Raw genomic sequence first — 22,955 nt, forward strand, 5'->3', positions numbered from 1 at the left:
GCGCGCACACAGGCGCGCGCGTTCACAGGAACTGAAGGTAAGCGAGTGGATCTCCAGCCTGCCAGCGGCGATCTCTCGCTGGCAGGCTGGAGATGTGATTTTTTTAACCCCTAACAGGTATATTAGACGCTGTTTTGATAACAGCGTCTAATATACCTGCTACCTGGTCCTCTGGTGGTCCCTTTTGTTTGGATCGACCACCAGAGGACACAGGTAGCTGTGTAAAGTACCACAAAACAGAACACTACACTACACACCCCCCCCCCCCCCGTCACTTATTAACCCCTTATGAACCCCTGATCACCCCATATAGACTCCCTGATCACCCCCCTGTCATTGATCACCCCCCTGTAAGGCTCCATTCAGATGTCCGTATGATTTTTACGGATCCACGGATACATGGATCGGATCCGCAAAACACATACGGACGTCTGAATGGAGCCTTACAGGGGGGTGATCACCCATATACACTCCCTGATCACCCCCTGTCATTGATCACCCCCCTGTAAGGCTCCATTCAGACGTCCGTATGCGTTTTGCGGATCCGATCCATGTATCCGTAAAAATCATACAGACGTCTGAATGGAGCCTTACAGGGGGGTGATCAATGACAGGGGGGTGATCACCCCATATAGACTCCCTAATCACCCCCTGTCATTGATCACCCCATATAGACTCCCTGATCACCCCCCTGTCATTGATCACCCCCTGTAAGGCTCCATTCAGACATTTTTTTTGGCCCAAGTTAGCGTAAATATTTTTTTTTTTGTTTTTGTTTTTTCTTACAAAGTCTCATATTCCACTAACTTGTGTCAAAAAATAAAATCTCACATGAACTCACCATACCCCTCACGGAATCCAAATGCGTAAATTTTTTTAGACATTTATATTCCAGACTTCTTCTCACGCTTTAGGGCCCCTAAAATGCCAGGGCAGTATAAATACCCCACATGTGACCCCATTTCGGAAAGAAGACACCCCAAGGTATTCCGTGAGGGGCATATTGAGTCCATGAAAGATTGAAATTTTTGTCCCAAGTTAGCGGAAAGGGAGACTGTGAGAAAATACAAAAAAAAAATCAATTTCCACTAACTTGTGCCCAAAAAAAAAAATTCTATGAACTCGCCATGCCTCTCACAGAATACCTTGGGGTGTCTTCTTTCCAAAATGGGGTCACATGTGGGGTATTTATACTGCCCTGGCTTTTTAGGGGCCCGAAAGCGTGAGAAGAAGTCTGGGATCCAAATGTCTAAAAATGCCCTCCTAAAAGGAATTTGGGCCGCTTTGCGCATCTAGGCTGCAAAAAAGTGTCACACATCTGGTATCGCCGTACTCAGGAGAAGTTGGGCAATGTGTTTTGGGGTGTCATTTTACATATACCCATGCTGGGTGAGATAATATCTTGGTCAAATGCCAACTTTGTATAAAAAAATTGGAAAAGTTGTCTTTTGCCAAGATATTTCTCTCCCCCAGCATGGGTATATGTAAAATGACATCCCAAAACACATTCCCCAACTTCTCCTGAGTACGGCGATACCAGATGTGTCACACTTTTTTGCAGCCTAGGTGGGCAAAGGGGCACATATTCCAAAGTGCACCTTTCGGATTTCACCGGTCATTTTTTTACAGATTTTGATTGCAAACTACTTCTCACACATATGGGCCCCTAAATTGCCAGGGCAGTATAACTACGCCATAAGTGACTCCATTTTGGAAAGAAGACACCCCAAGGTATTTTGTGATGGGCATAGTGAGTTCATGGAAGTTTTTATTTTTTGTCACAAGTTAGTGGAATATGAGACTTTGTAAGAAAAAAAAAAAATCATCATTTTCAGCTAACTGAAATAAAAAGTTCTATGAACTCACTATGCCCATCAGCGAATACCTTAGGGTGTCTACTTTCCGAAATGGGGTCATTTGTGGGGTTTTTCTACTGTCTGGGCATTGTAGAACCTCAGGAAACATGACAGGTGCTCAGAAAGTCAGAGCTGCTTCAAAAAGCGGAAATTCACATTTTTGTACCATAGTTTGTAAACGCTATAACTTTTACCCAAACCATATATTTTTTCCGCCCAAACATTTTTTAAATCAAACACATGTAGAACAATAAGTTTAGCGAAAAATTTATATATGGATGTCGTTTCTTTTGCAAAATTTTACAACTGAAAGTAAAAAATGTCATTTTTTTTGCAAAAAAAAATCATTAAATTTTGATTAATAACAAAAAAAGTAAAAATGTCAGCAGCAATGAAATACCACCAAATGAAAGCTCTATTAGTGAGAAGAAAAGGAGGTAAAATTCATTTGGGTGGTAAGTTGCATGACCGAGCGATAAACGGTGAAAGTAGTGTAGTGCAGAAGTGTAAAAAGTGGCCTGGTAATTAACGGGGTTTCAGCTAGCGGGGTTGAAGTGGTTAAACAGCCTCCTTGCTTCAAGTAAAAATAAGCCTGACCCGTCCTCTTCACTTTGATTGACATCCTGCCTAGAGGCAGTCAGCCGGCAGCTTTGTTCTCACTGCGCATGCGCCGGCCATTTCAAGTGTTTCTTGTCCACAGCGTCAGTGTGATCACTGGCTTCAGGAGCAGGAAAACGCAAGCCAGAGAACACGCTGACGACAAGAAACGCCGGGCGCACAAGCACACTTAAAATGGCCAGCGCATGCGCAGTGAGAACAAAGCTGCCAGCTGACTGCGGGAGCCGGGATCGCGCAGTAACATGGAGCGCACCAGGCATGCGAGAGACTTGCGCAATCCCAGCCTCTAGACAGGATGTCAATCAAAGTGAAGAGGACGGGTAAGGGGCAGGCTTATTTTTACTTGACGCAAGGAAGCCGTTGCCTCCTTGACTTCAAGCTGACTCTGAAGATCGTGAGAAGGGTGATTAAAACTGTGTTTTTTTTTTTACGGTATGCAGCAACCAATGGAAAAATGAAAAACATCATTGTGAACACACTGAGGGCTACTGTAAGGTAATGATGTCGGTTTTATATGCGTTTTGGAGGTGACAGGTTCCCTTTAAGGGAGGGTGGAATAAGCCTCTGTCAAAAATCTCCCTTGAAAACAAAGGATCAGACATGTTGAACTGAAAGATTCCCAAACCTTATGTTCATTGAAATTTCCAGTAAGGGGAGAGTCGGACTCCGCATACACGTCATGATCGGCCGTTCCACCGGGTTCAGCCGATATTTGTGTATAGGTGGTCCTACATATACAAATCATGACCTAGCATCTTGTCCATGAAAGGGATTTCAGATATATAGCGGTACAATACAACCTGTCACCTAATATATCTTGGCAGCCAGTGTATAGCGGAAAAGCTACATATTTTTCATTTGGTTTTGCAGGTGAAAGATCCGCTGGGTATTACAGTAGCAGTAAAGCAGATGAGATTAAGAAATCCCATCCACACAATGCAGAAAAAATATCCCCTCGTAAATTGACATACGGTGCAGATTTAAAATCCACAATATGCGCTGGGAGCTGTTCAGTACAAATGTTAGCAAAACCGTAAGCTAGGAAAAGAGCATAAAACTGGTGATAGATCCCCATTTAAAGAACTATCTTGAGAGTGGAGCCCCACCTTAAATCATTTCTACATCTTCTTTAGTGAAAAACTCCACAAACAACTCCGGCAGTCAATATTATTTATTCCAGTCATTAATAGTACAATCCACATCATTAATGGCATGAGACTGACATAATTCCACATGTATAATAGCATGCCCGGTCTAATACATCACGTACAAAACACTGCTGACAAAGGCTAAAAACGGCATGCAGCGTCAGTAGTGTTACACACGTTTCTATACAGTCATGGTACAATTATAGGTAAGTGTTCAAAAGCTCTATATCATATATACATGTAGTACCAGTTTCAGAGAATCCCTTATCATTTCTTATACAGACACACACTAAAGACGGGATTATTGAGCTCAAATGAGTACATTTCAAGCAAACAATCTAACCAATCAGCAGTTAGTTTGTATCCGTCTTAGTTAAAGGGGTTTTCCATGACTTACATATTGATGAGTTATCCTTAGGATAGGTCATCAATACCAGAACGGCGAGGATCCGACATTGGGCACTTCCTCCGATCAGCTGCACTGCAGGATAGGGTAAGTCAGTAACTAAGTCATGGAAAATCCCTTTAAAACATTTGAAAAACATAATTCTATGAAATTTCTATAGTTTCCTTCTATTTGAAGGGAACCTGCCATCAGGTTCATGCTGCTCTATGAAATCCTGAAAGGTCTCTCAATATAGGGAGCTATGTCACAATGAAAGGCTGCAGCGTTTCAGAGAAAACATAGTTTAACCCCTTAAGGACGCAGCCTAGTTTTGTACTTAAAGGGAATCTGTCTGACATTATTTACAATAATACATGAGTAGTAGTCCACATCATTATTTTTTTATTTTCCTACTGTCAGTGCTCAGAGGGGCATTGAAATGCATAGTCAGGACTGCCATGTATGCGCGCACAAGTCCTCTCCATTATGTTAGCGCAGCATAGCAGTCCGGACTGTGTATTTCAGTGTAGCTTTGACTTCGGGGACAGTAGGAAAATTAAAAATAGTAATCTGGACTCCTTACCATACCAAATGTATTATTGTAGATAATAGACCGAAATCAGGATGACAGATTCCCTTTCTGGCAGTGTGTAGGTAAGATGACTATATACACAGAACTACATGAACAGTACTGCTTCCACTAGCCTCGGATCACTATTGTGAATGACTATACTCACCTCCATGCTCCCAATGTGCATCCGCAAACTGGCCCTGGCATACAGAAAGGACTTCTCCTGCAGTCCTCTGCATTATATATGTGCATTTGGTAGTCCTCTGAGTCCATTCCAGGGACTGTTAGCGGGGGAGTAGGCAGCAGCAGTACTATTCATGTAGAACTGTAGAATAGGGCTTGCGGGACCAGACAGGGAGATGAGACCTCTGGGGTCTTCACCCTGACCTGCTCGGCTTCTTGACAGGTTTCTCCCTGTAAAATAATAAGGACAAGGAGAAGTGCACAGCGCACTCTTCTCTCCATGCCTGGTCTCTTTTTCCATACGCCCACCTTGTAGAGGAACATGTCTGTCATGAGGGACCCTGCCAAGATTTCATAGGGCAGCATGAACCTGATGACAGGTTCCATATAAATACAAATCAGATGAATGCATCATTTATTTATTTTTTTGCAGGTCACTTAAATTTATGAACAGGATCCAAAGACTATGGAACAGACGCCTGCAGTCAGCAGCACTGTTTTTGTCTCTGTGCGTACGGTACTGAACATGGGGAAATAGCTCATCATGTATGCTTTTGAACATAAATGGTGCCGCCCCCCCCCCCCCCCCCCCACCCCCACCTAGAACGACCTGAAAGCAGAAAGGATTTGAATGATACTTCCCAGCTTAGGCTACTTTCACACTGGCGTTTCTGGGTCCGCTTGTGAGATCCGTTTCAGGGCTCTCACAAGCGGCCCAATAAGGGATCAGTTCAGCCCCAATGCATTCTGAATGGAAAAGGATCCGCTCATAATTCATCAGTTTGGCTCCGTTCAGCCTCCATTCCGCTCTGGAGGCGGACACCAAAACGCTGCTTGCAGCGTTTTGATGTCTGCCTGACGATGCGGAGCCAAATGGATCCGTCCTGACTTACAATGTAAGTCAATAGGGACGGATCAGTTTTCACTGACACAATATGGTGCAATTGAAAACAGATCCGCCTCCCATTGACTTTCAGTGTAAGTCAAAACGGATCCATTTGCGTTATAATTTTTTTTTTTTGTTCATGGTAATGCAAACAGATCCGTTCTGAACGGATACAATCGTTTGCATTATAGGTGCGGATCAGTCTGTGCAGATATCAGACCGATCGCACCTAACGCAGGTGTGAAAGTAGCCTTAGAAATGGGACTGCTTCTAGTGTGACTGTGGCAGGGCGAGTGAGTTCTGGCTCGTCATATAATCCTAGGGAACCTTACAGGCACAGGTTTCTTCTTAAAGGCATTATCCAGGTGAAGGCAAGTTTCAATCAATGACATGTAATTAAATATGATAAGTTGCTTCATTTACTTTTAGAACTGCCACATGGTCCCTGGGGCCAGATCCACGCTTGCTGCTGTTAAAGGGTTAGTGCCAAGTTTACAGGATAGGAGATGGCTAACTGATCAATGGTCCAAAAGCTGGGATCCCCACGGGTCCAGAGAGCGCTGGGCACATTCCCCCTTTCTGATGGGATTAGTCCCTTGTGGTCGGACCCCTATCGAACACTTAGTTATAACCTTATCCTGTGGATAGGGGATAGCCTTACAAACTCGGCATAACCCCTTTAATGTGTGAGAGTCAAGTATATCTGCAGCATTGTCAGGACGGATATATTCTCACAGTGCAGAAACACAGCAATTCTAAATATAACCATATATAAACATACATTAAAGGGGTTCTCCGGGATTTAAGAAAATGAAAATACATAAATATTACTTCATTATAAATATATTCCCAAATACCTTTCATTAGTTATAATGGGTAGTTTTGTCTATCGAGCAATGATTAGGAGAAACAAAATGTCTGCTGTCCTATTAATGCACGCAACGCCTGTCCTAATCACACAGGAGGAGAACTTACTTCACAACACTGAGGTAAAGAGCTGCCCCATCCGCCTCCCCTTCTTGTCAGGGATTATGATCCTGAATACAGATGATAAGATTTTCAGCTGAATCTTGTAGGGATGGAGATCATGAGGAGACCGGAAGTACAGAGAGGACGGACAGGACAGACTGTGGTAATGGAGACTGCATACAAGAGCTGCTGCTCATTAGCCACATCTGCTCCATTCCTACAGAGATTCAGCTGATGACCATATTAAACTGTATTCAGGATCATACTCCCTGACAAGCAGAGCAGGGAGGAAGATGAGGCAGCAATTTAGCTCAGTGTTTTTCTTAGTTCCCGGAGAACCCCTTTAAAGGAGTTTTCCCACTATATATCCCATTTCACTGATTGCTAGGTGTCTTGACTACTGAACCCCCTGCAATCACTAGAAGGCCCAAATTCCTAGCAAAGAAAATGGTCTCCATTTTCTCCTGGAAAAGTGCAGATACAACAACTCGGCTCCATTCATTTGTGCAGTGGCGCTTCCATTCTAGTGATTTCAGGGGTCCCAGTGTCAGAACCCTATCTATCAATATCCCAACAATATGCCATAACTGACCATGATGGAAAAACTTCTTTAGATTTAGTGAAGCCAACCTGCCCAAGTCCTTTCAGTAAGCTTTACATTAAGTCCCCTTTGGTGTACAGAACAAATCTAAAGTATTTTAGTAACGTACTTCTTTGCCATGCTGTCGGTGATGGACGTTACACGAATCCTACAGTTCCAGTGCCCCCTTGTGCTTTATCAGTTCAGTCCCTGCCAGATGGTGATTAGCAGCCTCTATTAAAGTCAGCTAGGCTGTGGACTTGGAGGTGTATGGCAAAATGAAGCCACCTAATGTCCCTGTGACAATACTTAGCACAAGCCAGAGCACAGCAGCACAGAGGAGCTGCATCATGAGTAAAGCTAGTTACTAAAGTACAAAAGAAGTCTTCACATCTGTGCAGAAATCCCTGCATCAAGCCTATGTAGGACACCACTGGTGTCTGACGGATCCCATCAACTTTAATGAGGTCCATAGCGTTTCCAGTATAAATTCCAGAAGTCAACCAGACAAAATACAGTTGCAGTATTTTATCTTTTATTTTTTTTGCCAGAATCTGTGAGGGAGGCGACTGTTGGAACCTAGTCTAATCGATCATTAAAGAAGTTTTCCGAGACTTTTTAACTGACGATCTATCCTCTCGGTCATCAGTGTCTGATTGGTGGGGGTCCTAACTCGGGACCTCTGCCGATCATCTGTTTGGGAAGGCACCGGCGCTCCTGTAAGCATTGTGATATTAAGCCCAGCGCTGTACATTGTATAGCAGCTGTACTTGGTGTCGCAGCTCAGCCCCTTTCACTTCAATGGGGCTGAGCTGCATCTAGGCCACGTGACTGATGAATGTGACGTGGCCTAGGGAAAGCTGCCAGGAGGCCGCGGCTCTTACACAAGTTCCAATGCCTTTTTAAACAGCTGGTTGGCGGGGGTTCCAGATGTCAGACACTCACCATTCAGATACTGATGACCTATCTAGTTAACGTCTCAGAAAACCCATTTAAACTTCATTTTATGATACATTTTGGAAGATTATGACGACTCACCGGTAGAGGCTCCTGGACCACCACAGCTGTCCTCAACAGGTCTAATGCTTCCCTTTATTTTAAGCAGTTGAGCAGCAGGTTAATTGCTAATGTTCCAGAAAGATATTTACAATCAGTTTATATACAGTTGCTCATTACCAAGTATACCACTTATGACAGACCGCTGAAATCAACTCATCTGTCTCTACTTTATACTGGCATTAGTATGGGCAGCATAAAGTGGATGACAGGCTCCCTTTAATATCACATATACGCATAACCACTTCATACGGTTTTAGATAATTGCCCCTACGTGTCCTAAATGAAAGTACTCTGTGATTTCTGTCAGTGAAAATTCCAGTGATGGAAACCTGTTGTGGACTGGCGTACTGTAGTATCTTCAATATAGGAATTACTGTAACGGAGGGCCAATAGAATGGCATCTTCTGGCACGTTCTAAACCTGTTTGGCATGTACACTGGCAGAAGACTCTCCTCATGATGGGTTCTTCTTGCTCCTTTGCATCCATTATTAGATTCCTTAGTAAACAATAAGTAAACTAGTACTCAGTTAAGTGGCCTCATCGCCGCCACTGCAGTCAGGCTTTCAAGAAAACGGATTACTCTCCCGACAGCTCTGCTGGTTTCAGGATGGATATTGTAGACGATATCGCAGTTCTAGCTGGTCTGAAGATGTGGGTAAAATATACCATGAAGAACTCCTTCAATCACCACATTGGCTGCAAGATCTGAGATGGGAAAAATGTTGTCAAACAGATCAGTATGACATACAGTACTCCAGGGCGCTTCTCGTCTCACAGTAGCTGAACTAGCACTATTAAAAAGGTTGCCATTTTTATTATAATTTCATTTTAAAGTTTTTATTTTTTTTAAAGGCAGGAATACAATTAGAATAATAAAGAAAACCCTTATGCTCAGCGCCCCAGCAGATCCACTCCTATTCACAGCTGCAGCAATGAGATTCCCGTATAAGGCAAATGACTGCTGCCGCCAATCTATGGCCACAATTGGCTGCATCAGGCATGTATGGTATATGGGCAAGTCACTGCTGCAGCCAAGAACACAGCCCAGCAGGGAGGACAGATTTTTAGACAGTGAGTATAATTTTTTTTTTATTATTTTATTAACTCGGACAACCCCTTTAAGTGTAACATCCGCCAAAAGGTGTCATATTTATCAACTCATTACGTACCACTACCATCAATTCTAAGATTATTATAAGTCACCAGTGAGTTTTCTGACCATGCAAAAGCGTCAGTCTGTGGGCTGTGTGCATTCATACAGGTCACAAATCATGGTGACTTATACTGTTCTTTGAATTGATATGATGGGGTACATGATTCCTTAGATACAGACATCAGCTGCTGCAGAACCTCCTTGGAAAACTAAGAGGGGGAGTTTCCGTTCTACCACTGAATGATTTCTCAAAAGCTGGGAGACAGAACTGTATAATACACACTACAGCTGCTGAAGAACTTTTTTATTTTTTTAAAGTAAGAGAGCAGACATGCAATAGCTGACATGTGACAGACCAATTCTGCAGGGCGAGAAATGCAGCCCCCATGTAGGAGTGCTCATCTCAGGTTGTGCTGTTTATACTAATATATATATATATATATATATATATATACACACACACAGTGCTAATTTATACTAATCTGACAAATGTCAACTGGAGATTACCATTAGCATGTAAAAAATAAAATACATTTAAAATGATATATTTATAAAACTATCACTAAATATTTTTGTACAAAAACTGTATGTTGGCATCATAACCATGTCACATAGGTAGCCATATGAAATGTGACAAAGGCCCTGTAGTTTTAGCAATAATTTGTGGTGCTGGGAGAGATCAGTAAACAGCAGTTAACACATGACAGGTTTGATTACCGTTGGCTTTAGGCAAGACATATGGATCCCTCAGGAATAGCAGCACAGGCTGGTGGGACAGTTTGCTGGAAAGGTCAAAAACACAAGCATCAGCATCACAAATGGTAAGCAGAGAATACAACAAACTAGTTTCAATAGGATGATGAGGGGAGACTGCAGTGCGGTGATACATGAACAGTACGAAAGCAAGAACCTGCAGAGACCTTGATGTGAGAATAGTCTACAGTATATTATATGCTGTATTTGTACTTCTTAGGGCTCATTAAGACGACTGTATGCTGTCCGCAAAAATGCAGATCCGTTTTTTTGCGGATTAGATGCTGGCCCATTCACTTCTATGGGGCCTTTTTTTCTATTTCACGACTCAGCAAAAAAATGAAACATGCCCTATACTTGTCAGTTAAAACCAGGACATGGCCCTATTGAAGGCTATTGATCAGCAAAAAAATGGAATGCAATCCGTCTTTTTGCGGACATGCTGAACTGTCAGCATAAAAACGGATCCGCATTTTTGCGAACAGCATACGGCCGTCTGAATGGGGCCTAATACTAGAAGGCACTGTAGAAATATTGTAAGTATATTACTTTCTTATTTTATACCTTTAGGCCGAACGCACACGGCCATGAGCGGTCTGTGGTAATGCGGCCTGGATTCCGGCTGCGAGCAGGAGCGCACGGCGTCACTGGTTGCTATGACGCCGTGCACTTCATGCCGCCGCTGTACAACAGTAATACAGTCGTACTTCACTAAGGCCTCTTACACACAAACGCTGTGTTTCCGTGGCCGTATTGTGGCCCACCTACTGCAGGTCCGCAATACACGGGCACCGGGCTGTGTCCACTCTGCATCACGGACGCGGACCCATTCACTTGAATGGGTCCGCAAATCACGGAGATGCGGAACAGAAGCACGGATCGGAACCCCCATGGAAGCACTACGGAATGCTTCCGTGGTGTTTCTGCCCATGCCTCTGCACCGCAAAAAAATAGAACATTCAAGTTAAATGGGTCTCGATCCGTCCCGGCCGCCGCACGGAATTACGTCCCCAATGCACGGAATGGATGCACAACGTACGTGTGCAAGAGGCCTGACTCTCAATTCACTGCTCAAATCCTTCTTCAGTGAAGACATGTTAGCAGCTATCTGAAGGATCAGATCACATTTGCAGCCCATAGAAGTCTAAGGAGAGGGGAAGGAGAAGAAAGCGGCTGCTAGCAAAAGGCAGAGAAAGGCACAGAGACGGCTGCTGATTTAGCAACTCATTTCACTGCTAGAGACACATCTAAGCTGCTCAGTACTGCTGTAAGATGTCCTCCATTCATGCTGCTACTTCTGAGGTGGTGTAACAGGAAGATAGAGGAGCAAAATCTCCATGTGTATTCTATGGGAGACTCATAACGGCGAGGGTCCCCCCCCACTAGCTCAGGGAAATCTGAGAATTAGACAGGGGTAACTGCAGGATGCAAGTCATGTTAGGCTCCTTTCACACCTGCGTTCAGGTGTCCGCTCGTGAGCTCCGTTTGAAGGGGCTCACAAGCGGCCCTGAACGCAGCCGTCTGGCCCTAATGCATTCTCAGTGGAGGCGGATCCATTGAGAATGCATCCGCCTGCCAGCGCTCAGCCTCCGCTCCGCTCAGTGAGCGGACACCTGAACGCTGCAAGCAGCGTTCGGGTGTCCGCTTGGCCGTGCGGAGGAGAGCGGATCCATTCCGGCTTACAATGTAAGTCAATGGGGACGGATCCGCTTGAAGATGACACCATATGGCTCAATCTTCAAGCGGATCCGTCCCCCATTGACTTTCAATGTAAAGTCTGAACGGATCCGCTCAGGCTACTTTCACAGTTAGAAAATTTTTCTAAGTTCTAATGCAGACGGATCCGTTCTGAACGGAGCCACCGTCTGCATAAATATGAGCGGATCCGTTCAGAACGGATCCGATCGAACGCAGGTGTGAAAGTAGCCTTATAGTGTTACTCCTCATGTACACATGTTCTCCCTGCACAGAGATGCTCCCAGCCACCGGCTCGGCAGGACACCAAAGCGTTATTCACAAGGTGCTGAGAAGCGTTTCTTCTCCCCTGCCTGGAATATGTTAGCAGTCAGAAACTTCTTGCCCAAACTGTGGCTTTTATTAATAGTTCATCCTACCAGCCTATATTATGGTATGTATGCAAATGGCCTACCTATGTTATTGGTACTGTAACATTTACTGGTCTATATCACATACAGGAAACCGTGTCCTACCTAGTTTCTTCTGAATCAATTTCCTCAATGGAGCTGAAAGACAGAAAAGTTATTACTTAAGACAGGGATGCCCAACCTGCGGCCCTCCAGCTGTTGCAAAACTACAACTCCCAGCATGCCCAGACACCCTACAGCTATCAACCTACAGTTGTAGTTGTACAAGGTGGGGGGTAAACTCCCATGACTCTTGTAAAACAGACCTGGATCACAGTTTACATCATCTTTAAAGGGAACCTGTCACCGGGATTTTGTGTATAGAGCTGAGGACATGGGTTGCTAGATGGCCGCTAGCACATCCGCAATACCCAGTCCCCATAGCTCGGTGTACTTTTATTGTGTATAAAAACCGATTTGATACATATGCTAATTAACCTGAGTCAGAGCTTAAAAATATGACTCTTCTCTGGTCACACAACAAGATATGACTCTTTTATGTTAATTTGCATATGTATCAAATCAGTTTTTTTACACAATAAAAGCACACAGAGCTATGGGGACTGGGTATTGCGGATGTGCTAGCGGCCATCTAGCAACCCATGTCCTCAGCTCTATACCCAAAATCCCGGTGACAGGTTCCCTTTCAATTAATACATTTTTTTTTATATATTATGGCAACTGTTCACATATGTGGACAGATCAGTTTTTGATTTCCAGTCAAATAGAAGGTGTAATTGATTAGATATTCATAAATCTACTCAGGGCATGATTAAAGTTAGCACTTAATAAATCTGCTACAATATTTTAGGAGTTAAGATGTATGTTTACTACTGTCTTAAAGGGGTTGTACAGTGGATTAATACTGAAGACCTATCCTCAGGATAGGTCAATATCAGACCGGTTGGGGTCTGACTCCTGGCACACCCATTAATTACGGTAGCTTTATGAAGAGCTAGCGGTATTTTCAGAAGTCCTATAGCAGTGAAATGGCAACCATTCTATTTACCACTATGAGACTGCGCGAAATAGCCAGCGCTCGGCAATTTTTGGAAATATTTTTGGAATGAAAAGGTAGCCGGTAGGGATCGACCGATTATCGGATTTACCGATATTATCGGCCGATATTCAGGATTTTGAACGTTATCGGTATTTATTTTGATAACGTCCTGGGAACACAGATCGCGCTGCTGACAGCGCTCTCCGTGTTCCCTCAGCAGCAGCACAGGGGAGAAGGAGCAGTGTCTCCTCCCCCTGTGCTGCTGCTGCCGCTCCAGCCAATGGGAGGACAGGGGACAAGAGGAGGGGAGGAGCTATGGCCACTGCGCCACCAATGAAGCTTAATCTCACATTAATTCATATACAGGAGGCGGGAGCTGCAGGATCACATAGCCGGCTCCCGACCTCTATGAGCTGTTGCTGCGATCTGCGGTAGTTAACTCCTCAGGTGCCGCGGATCGCAGCTACAGCTCATAGAGGTCGGGAGCTGGCTATGTGATCCTGCAGCTCCCGCCTCCTGTATATGAATAAATTAGAGATTAAGCTTCATTGGTGGCGCAGTGCGCCCCCCCAAGCCCCCCAGTATCAGACATTGGTGGCGCAGTGCGCCCCCCCTCCCCCCCCAATATTAGGCATTGGTGGCGCAGTGCGCCTCCCCCCAAGCCCCCCCGTATTAAGCATTGGTGGCGCAGTGCGCCCCCCCTCCCCCCAGTATTAAACAGTGGTGCGCCCCCCCTCCCCCCCACCCCAGTCGCAGTGCGCCCCCCACAGGATTCCCTCTCCCCTGCTCCTCCGATCGGAGCCCCAGCAGTGTAATGCTGGGGCTCCGATCGGTTACCATGGCAGCCAGGACGCTATTGAAGCCCTGGTTGTCATGGTAAGCTCCATGCTGCTGTGTGCACAAAGCACACAGCAGCAGGGACAGTGAGAGCTCCTATTCACCCTGATAGATCTCTATTAGGGTGAATAGGACAAGGGTTCTAGTCCCTAAGGGGGCTAAAAGTTAGTTTAAAAAAAAAAAAAGTAATAAAAATAAAAACACCAAAATATTAAATATAAATGAAAAAGAAAGATTTACAAAAAAAATAAAAATACACATTAACAATAAACATTAATTTTCAGCAGATTTGTGGGAATTTTAATTTTTTTTTCAAAAATGAAAATTCCCAGAATATCGGTATAAATTATCGGCTATCGGCCTGAAAGTTCACAAATTATCGGCATCGGTATCGGCCCCAAAAAATCAATATCGGTCGATCCCTAGTAGCCGGGCTTGTGAGGTGTTCTCACCTTTGCTTTGGGGGGCCTTCTCTGGAGATGGCAGTCAGACTCAGAGGTGGGACCCGCACTTTTCTAACATTGATGGCAGGGTCAGAGATATCGCCTGTGCAGCCGGTTCAGCTGCACAGGGGCCCGGCGTGTGAGGGGGCCCATTCATACTAGTGAGCTCTTCTGGAAGCGCTCACTAGTATGAATGGGCCCCCTCTAGTATGCAAGAGAGAGGCGGTGGAGAGAAGCGCTTACTTACCCCTCCGGCTCCGCTTCCTCCCTGGTCTCCTCCAGCTTGACTGCGTACAGCGCACACTATGACCTGACGCTGTACGCAGTCAGGTCACGTGACTGTGCAGCGTGGGCTGTTGGAGACCAGCAGGGCAGGCACTCACATTAGCAGGAGAGGTAAGTTTTAATCATTTATTTTTTGTCTGATCTGAAATCTGATGAGGGTCGATATGGGGGGCCTGAATGAGCATATGGGGGTGTCTGAATAAATAATTAACGACTGATATTGGGGGGGGGGGGGGTCTCGTGACACTTGGGGTTCTGAATAAGTGACATATGGGGGGCCTGCCTATTTTATATACTGGCAGACATAGGAAGCACTATGGTGGGCCCTATCTTGTGTACTGGCACACATGGGGGGCACTATGGAGAGGGAGGAGCACGATGGGAACCCTATCTTCTATACTGGCACACATGGGGGCACTATGGAGAAGGGGGAAGGAGCACTATTTGGGCATCTTCTGGGGCCCCATCTTATATACTGGCAGACATGGGGGGCACTATGGAGGGGAGGAGCACTTTGCGGGCCCTATCTTATATACTAGCACACATAGGGGGCATCTACTGGGGACCCCATCTTATATACTGGCACATATGGGGAGCACTATTGGGGTCATTATATAGGAGAATTATACTGGCACACATTATGGGGGCATTTTATACTGGCACATTGTCAGGCACCATGGGGATAAGGTGCACTATTGGGGCATGATATAGGAGTATTTTATACTGGCGCAAATTATAGGGCACTATAAGGACCTTGTCTCAACTGGGGGGACTAAGAGGGTTTTTTGAGCACACAGTAGGGGGCATTGGCACACATTATAAGAGCACTATGGGGACATTGGCTCTACAGGGGGCACTAAGAGGAGGTATTTTGTATACTGCCACACAACAGGACATTTTATTATTTTTACTGTAACACATTACACAGATAATTATTACTACCGCGGGCATTATGGTGGGCTTTATTACAGTTGAGGGACTATGAGGAACATGAATAGTAGTATGAGCACTATGGGAGCATTATTACTTCTGGGACACAGTGGGAAATTATTACTGTAGGGGCACTATTACTACTGCGTGTTGTCTGGTAGATAATTATTTCTATTGGTGGGACTTTGGGGAGAAATATTACTGTGGGGGGCACCCTGGCACGGTATCAGCTTAGCACAATTATTTTTGGGGAACATTATGTTTACACTATTAGTGTCAGTGACACTGTTTCCTGGGCACAGTTTTTTTTTTAGGACACTGTGTGCCAATAATTATTGAAGGGGAACTATCTGTGTGTAACTTGTATAGGGAGCATAGCGGGCACAGTATTGGATGGCTGAAATAAATCATCATGGCGGTTTGGTCTGAAAGGAGAAGATGAGGACAGAGAACATCTAGATCAAAGGAGACGTCACTGGATGGAAGAGGTATGTGGCACTACATTAGACTACTTTCACATCTGCGTTAGTGATTCTGGCAGAGAAAAGCCTGCTGGAATTCACTGGATTCAGCACTGCTGGATGCAGACAGGATGCCCTGCCGCCCCCTTAATAGGGTACAGCAGAGATCCGGCCACAATGTGGCAAAAATGCAGAGAATCAGTGGGACAAAAACCGCTGCATGCTGTGGTTTGTGTCCGGCCGATTCCTTGCATTTTCTGCCAGATCAGGTGGCCAGAGCATAGTACCGCAGGTCTGAAAGTAGCCTTACCCTGTATGTTTTGTATTGCTATAAGTAATGTTAGGACGGAATAGGTTAGGTTGCGAATTTGGCTTGGGGTGGGGGCCTAGGCAAATCCTTTGCACAGGGGCCGTCTGCTGTCTGTGTCCGCCCCTGATTGTTGGCATATCCTAGTGATACGCCATCAATGTCTTGGATGGTTATACCTCTAACAAGAAATGTCTACAGAAGGTTGTTCCTGCCAAAAAGTGCAATACCAGGTAATTAGTGCTACAGAAGGAAAGGGATCAAATACATTTATTTTTACATCAATAGGTTATCTTATATAGTGTTTGAACAAAAATATCCACATATGTTTTCTATGACTTTTCACTAGACTTTATATAAACCAGTAGGTTACAATGGAATTTTTTTTCCCACTTGCAGCTTTTGGCCATATGAACCAAAACAGAACGTAAAACAAAAGCAGTAAGGTAGCTGCTTTAATTTTTAAATGGCCCATGTAAAATTTCATCTGGAATAGGACTGGTTGCTGTGGCCATCTCCTATATTCTAATAAAGGTCACCCATCCTGTCAATGTGAGCACGTATAAAACAGAATACTGTACCAGCAACTCTCCGCTTTTGGCAACGATGGCAGATGGCGAACATTCAGAAAATCCAGAAATATTTTAGGGAGCTCTTCATTTTCATATATAATAGTCTATAAAAAAAAGTATATGTAAATATATTAAATGGTAATTCCATAAAGTTATGATAATCACTTCAAACATTTAAAGCGGTAACATCCTTACATAAGGACGAGCAGCATATGGATGCTGGGATTGGTTCCTCACCAATCAAAAATTGATGGCTTATACTAAGGGCTCATAGGTATGGTCACCACCCCCCTGCTGCAGACTGCAAATAGCAGGCCACAGTGCGTGGTCATTGGCCGTGTGAATCCCGTATTGCGCCGCGGACCCAATACGGGCACGGATACCTTACATTCGTGTGAATGGGTCCTAAAGGATAGTCTATTAATGTTTTACTCTTTGAAAAAACCCTTAACCCCAAATCAAAGTGATCATACACTTCAACATTAGCAACACCCAAAATTAAGTAAAAGGAATAATTATAAAAAAAATATTATTTATTAATTGTTAACATAAAGGATAAAAAAAAGGTCACGTAAATGTTATTTTCGGTGTCATTGTAAAGGTTAACTTATGTTACTACTGAGGGGAAAGCAGAAGGAAAACAAAATGTGGCGTTTCAATAGTTGAGGCGATTTCATTACTCAGCCCTGAAGGAATCCAATCCATCATTGCTGTGAGAAAGAGGAAATCTCCTGTGGTTTCAGAGACTTACTCTGGTTTTATTAATGCAAGATTTAGGAAATGTTAACAATGTGAGTTGTTTGTTTAGTTTGACAGATCAGCTTACGATGCACTGGCCACATCTATAGTATATCTGAGAATGACAAAGGACAGGCCACCAAGCTCATTGTCATGGCTTGCGCAGCTAAGCGCCGATATTTCTCTACAGTAACATGAAGGCATTTGGTGCGATACGGTTTGACAGTATGAATGTGGCCCTGAACTTAGGGAAGACAATATAACAATAAAGCTCAAGAATATTCAATAGATAAATAGCAGCAATCTTCAAGACAAGCAATTAAAGCGTCTTATAAAATGTGAAATGAAATCTTTATCTCGCACTCATGTCTGACTGTGAGAATCTTATGGATCAAACACAGACAGCAGACACCATTTACATTTTATTTCATAGAGCCAAGGTCATACATATGTACACACAGAAAACCCTTCCATGGCATGAGGGATGAGTACACAAGGGGCACACAGTGATCTAAGTCTTTTAAATACATAGGCCTATTCTAAACCACAACTTGTTAGGATCTCAAGACAAGAGTATTTAAGGCCTCTTTCACACGGGCGTTGCGGGAAAATGTGCGGGTGCGTTGCGGGAACACACGCGATTTTTCTGTGCAAGTGCAAAATGTTGTAATGCATTTTGCACTCGCGTGAGAAAAATCGCGCATGTTTGGTACCCAAATCCGAACTTCTTCACAGAAGTTCGGGCTTGGGATCGGTGTTCTGTAGATTGTATTATTTTCCCTTATAACATGGTTATAAGGGAAAATAATAGCATTCTGAATAGAGAATGCATAGTAAAATAGCGCTGGAGGGGTTAAAAAAATATAAAAAAATTTAACTCACCTTAGTCCACTTGATCGCGAAGCCAGCATCTCCTTCTGTCTTCATCTTAGCTGTGTGGAGGAACAGAACCTGTGCTGACGTCACTCCGGTCATCACATGATCTTTTACCATGGTGATGGATCATGTGATGACCGGAGTGACGTCACCACAGGTCCTGTTCCTCCACACAGCACAGAAGACAGACAGATAAGAGGCCGGGGTGCACGATCAAGTGGATTAAGGAGAGTTAAATTATTTTTTTTTTTAAATTTAACCCCCTCCATCGCTATTGTACTATGCATTTTGTATTCAGAATGCTATTATTTTCCCTTATAACCATGTTATAAGAGAAAATAATAATGATCGGGTCTCCATCCCGATCGTCTCCTAACAACCGTGCGTGAAAATCGCACCGCATCCGCACTTGCTTGCGATTTTCACCAAACCCCATTCATTTCTAGGCGGCCTGCGTTACGTGAAAAACGCACAAGTGATGCGTGAAAATAACCGCTCATGTGAACAGCCCCATAGAAATGAATGGGTCGAGATTCAGTGTGGGTGCAATGCGTTCAACTCACGCAACGCATCCGCGCGGAATACTCGCCCGTGTGGGCCTTAAGGCTACTTTCCCACAAGCGTTTCTATTTTCCGGCATTGAAAATAGCCTCCGTTTTGTCTCTATTCATTGTCAATGGGGACAAAACGTAACTGAACAGAACTGAATGCTCCAAAATGCATTCTGTTCCGTTTGGTTGCGTTCCCATGACGGAGAGCAAACCGCAGCAAGCTGCGTTTTTTTTTCAGTCATGGGATGCGGAGCAAGACAGATCCGTCATGACCCACAATGCAAGTCAATGGGGACGCATCCGTTTAAGGGTCCATTCATACGTCCGTAGTGTATTGCGGATCCCCAATACACCCGGCCGGCACACCCATAGAACTGCCTATTTTTGTTTGCAATTGCGGACAAGAATAGGACAGGTTCTATTTTTTTTCCGGAGCCGCGGACCGGTTGTTCGGGGCCCCGCTTCAGAAATGCGAACAGCACACTATGTGCTGTCCGCATCCATTCCTGCCCCATAGAGAATGAATGGGTCCGCACCTGTTCCGGATAATTGCGGAAGGGGTGCGGACACATTCTACGGACGTGTGAATGGATCCTAACACTGACACAATAGAAAACTGATCCGTTCCCCATTGACTTTCAATGGTGTTCGTGACGGATCCATCTTGGGTATGTTAAAGATAATACAACTGGATCGGTTCATAGCGGATGCAGATGGTTGTATTATCAGTAACGAAAGCATTTTTGCTGAACACTGCCGGATGCAGCAAAAACGCTAGTGTGAAAGTAGCCTAAAGGGAACCTGTCACAGTGAACATGGTGTCAGAGCTGCAGGCACCGTGTTATAGTGCAGGAGGAGCTGAGCAGATTAGAATATAGTTTTGCTGAGAAAGATTCCATAAAATTTTTAATTTATTTTTTTAAATTCCTGCTCATTATGACCTTTAAGGTCAAGGAGGTGCCCTGTTATTGCCTTCCCTCTATGACTGTGTATACAGAGTTAGCCGTCCATCACTGATAGGACCGCCTCCCGAACTTCAAAGCCCAGAGTAAGCAGAAATATAAATGATTAAATTACAGGTTTTACTGAATCCTTTCCCATAAAACTATATATCAATCTGCTCAGCTCCTCCTGCTCTGTAACATGTTGCCTGCAAATTACTTTGTATTTTTATGGTGACAGGTTCCCATGAAGGCCGTGCCCATAGTTCCATTCTCATACCTGTCCAGAAATTATGCTATCAAAGTATTCCACATAGTGCAAACCTCACAGCAGGCCCCACAGTGCCAAACTTGTTGAGATGTTCATACCACAATCCTGATAGTGTCACATAATCCACGCTCTCAGGACACAGGAAGTAGAAAGCAAGCAGTCGATAAGTGCTTGCCATAAAAACTATAACCTGTAATATTATTACGCTCCAGAAATACATCCAGGCATGAACTCTTTTAGTGAATTCACCATCACCACCTCCTCAGGCAGAGAGTTCCATAGTCTCACCGCTCTTACCGTAAAGAATCCTTTTCTATGTTTGTGTACAAACCTTCTATCCTCCAGACCAGGGGTGCACAACCTGCGGCCCGGGGGCCAGATGCGGCCCTCGATACCATTCTGTGCGGCCCTCAACCATCTGGTAAAAAACATGTATGTCTATGTCTTGTGAATGCTCATATGTATCTTTCATGCATTCTCCCATTATATAGGAGTACTAGAAGTGTAAATAGACATTAATGGTATGTTCAATATGCCATAAATACAGTATTTCAGTTGGTAATATTTTAAGTTTTATTTTTGGCCCTTGGAATTGGTTCAGGCTGAACATGTGGCCCCCAACCAGAAAAGGTTGGGCACCCCTGCTCCAGACACAGAGGATGTCCCCTCGTCACAGTCACAGTGCTGGGGATAAATAGATGATGGGATAGATCTCTGTACTGACCCCTGATATATTTATACATAGTAATTAGATCTCCTCTCAGTCGTCTTTTTTCTAAAATGAATAACCCTAATTTTGATAATCTTTCAGGGTACTGTAGTTGCCCCATTCCAGTTATTACTTTAGTTGCCCTCCTCTGAACCCTCTCCAGCTCTGCTATGTCTGCCTTGTTCACAGGAGCCCAGAACTGTACACAGTACTCCATGTGTGGTCTGACTAGTGATTTGTAAAGTGGTTAGGACTATGTTGTCATCACAGGCATCTATGCCCCCTTTGATGCAACCCATTATCTTATTGGCCTTGGCAGCAGCTGCCTGACACTGGTTTTTGCAGCTTAGTTTGCTGTTCACTAAAATTCCTAGGTCCTTTTCCATGTCAGTGTTACCCAGTGTTTTACCATTTAGTATGTACGGGCGACTTGCATTATTACTTCCCATGTGCATAACCTAACATTTGTCAGTGTTAAACCTCATCTGCTACTTCTCTGCCCAAGCCACAGTTTAGTGTCATCTGCAAAGATGGATATTTTACTGTGCAAGCCTTCTACAAGATCATTAATATATTGAAGATATAGGGCCCAGTACTGACCCCTGAGGTACCCCACTAGTGACAATGACCCAATCTGAGAGTGTACCGTTAAAAGAGTTCACAATCTAAGTTCCCTATCAGTATGTCTCTGGAGTCATGTTTTATCAGTCTAAGGCCCCTATTTATCTAAAATCTGTAATATGCTCTACAGTATTTTGGTTATTACTAATTGTTATACATGTGCAGAGTTAAAGGCTATGTACACCTTTGGGGGCAATATTTTTAATTATTGCATTGTACTTATTTTGAGCTACGGTAAATCATTTTTTTTTTTCAAATGGTCTTTATTAAAATTATGGAATTTCTTTTTTGGGGAGCTGACAGGCTCCTTATCTCTGCTCTTGGACCTTATAAATACTCATTATTGCTCAGTTCTTATCTTACTGATAAGAATGTGGCTTAAATAAGTGTTTATGACCTCTCAGTAGTTTAGAGATAAAGGTTATTAGATGACTGGCACAAAGTGAATGTACCATTCACACAGTTAGAAAAAAACAACTGGAAATATAATTTTTAGCCAAAAACGAGTAAAATGTAATCAAACAAAAATTGCCTCCAAAGGTGGACATAGCCTCTAAGGCTGTATTACATAGCCCAATGTGGAAGATGATTGTCAGGAGGTAGGCATTCTCCTCTTACATGCAGCAATCTCCGCAGCATGGGGAGGAGCGATCGTTATGCCATCGCTTGTACCTATGCTGTATAGAGGTTTGCCGGAGGAAGATAGTTATTAGATACCACTATCTGCCGCCTGAAAACGACTCCACAGCCTTGGGACAGAATCTGTTGTATTCGGTTATAAAGCTACATAAATATTTACATAGCAAGGGGGCATTCACAGGACTGTATCCTTTTTACTGTCTGCAAAGCACGCATCCACAAAACATGGACACCGGCCATGTGCGTCCTGTCCTCTCTTAGAAATGCCTATTCTTGTCCACAAAATGGACAAGAATAGGACAAGTTCTATATTTTTTTAATGAATGGGTCAGCATCTGAAACGCAAAATTGGATGTGGACCAAAACTACGGTCGGGTGAATGCACCTTTCGTATGGCTGAAAAAAAAGACAGGTCTATGAAGTTCAACCAGGGGATGGAAAGCGGAGGGGAGTAAGAAACCAGAATTT

General features: G+C 43.9%; 1 protein-coding gene across 1 annotated transcript in view; it reads right to left on the reverse strand.

The window, feature by feature from the left end:
- Positions 1–5,783: 5,783 nt before the first annotated feature.
- Positions 5,784–22,955, reverse strand: part of SNX24 (sorting nexin 24) — a 107,316-nt gene continuing 90,144 nt past the window's right edge. Inside the window, exons 4-7 of the mRNA XM_044275885.1 lie at positions 17,151–17,245; positions 12,373–12,405; positions 10,127–10,191; positions 5,784–8,961 (exon numbers count right to left, since the gene is read on the reverse strand). Coding sequence (XP_044131820.1) covers positions 8,891–8,961; positions 10,127–10,191; positions 12,373–12,405; positions 17,151–17,245 — 264 coding nt within the window. The 3' untranslated portion in view covers positions 5,784–8,890. The remainder of the gene's footprint in view (positions 8,962–10,126; positions 10,192–12,372; positions 12,406–17,150; positions 17,246–22,955) is intronic.

The sequence above is a fragment of the Bufo gargarizans genome, chromosome 1 (genome assembly GCF_014858855.1).
Source record: "Bufo gargarizans isolate SCDJY-AF-19 chromosome 1, ASM1485885v1, whole genome shotgun sequence".
In the NCBI taxonomy this organism is placed as follows: domain Eukaryota; kingdom Metazoa; phylum Chordata; class Amphibia; order Anura; family Bufonidae; genus Bufo; species Bufo gargarizans.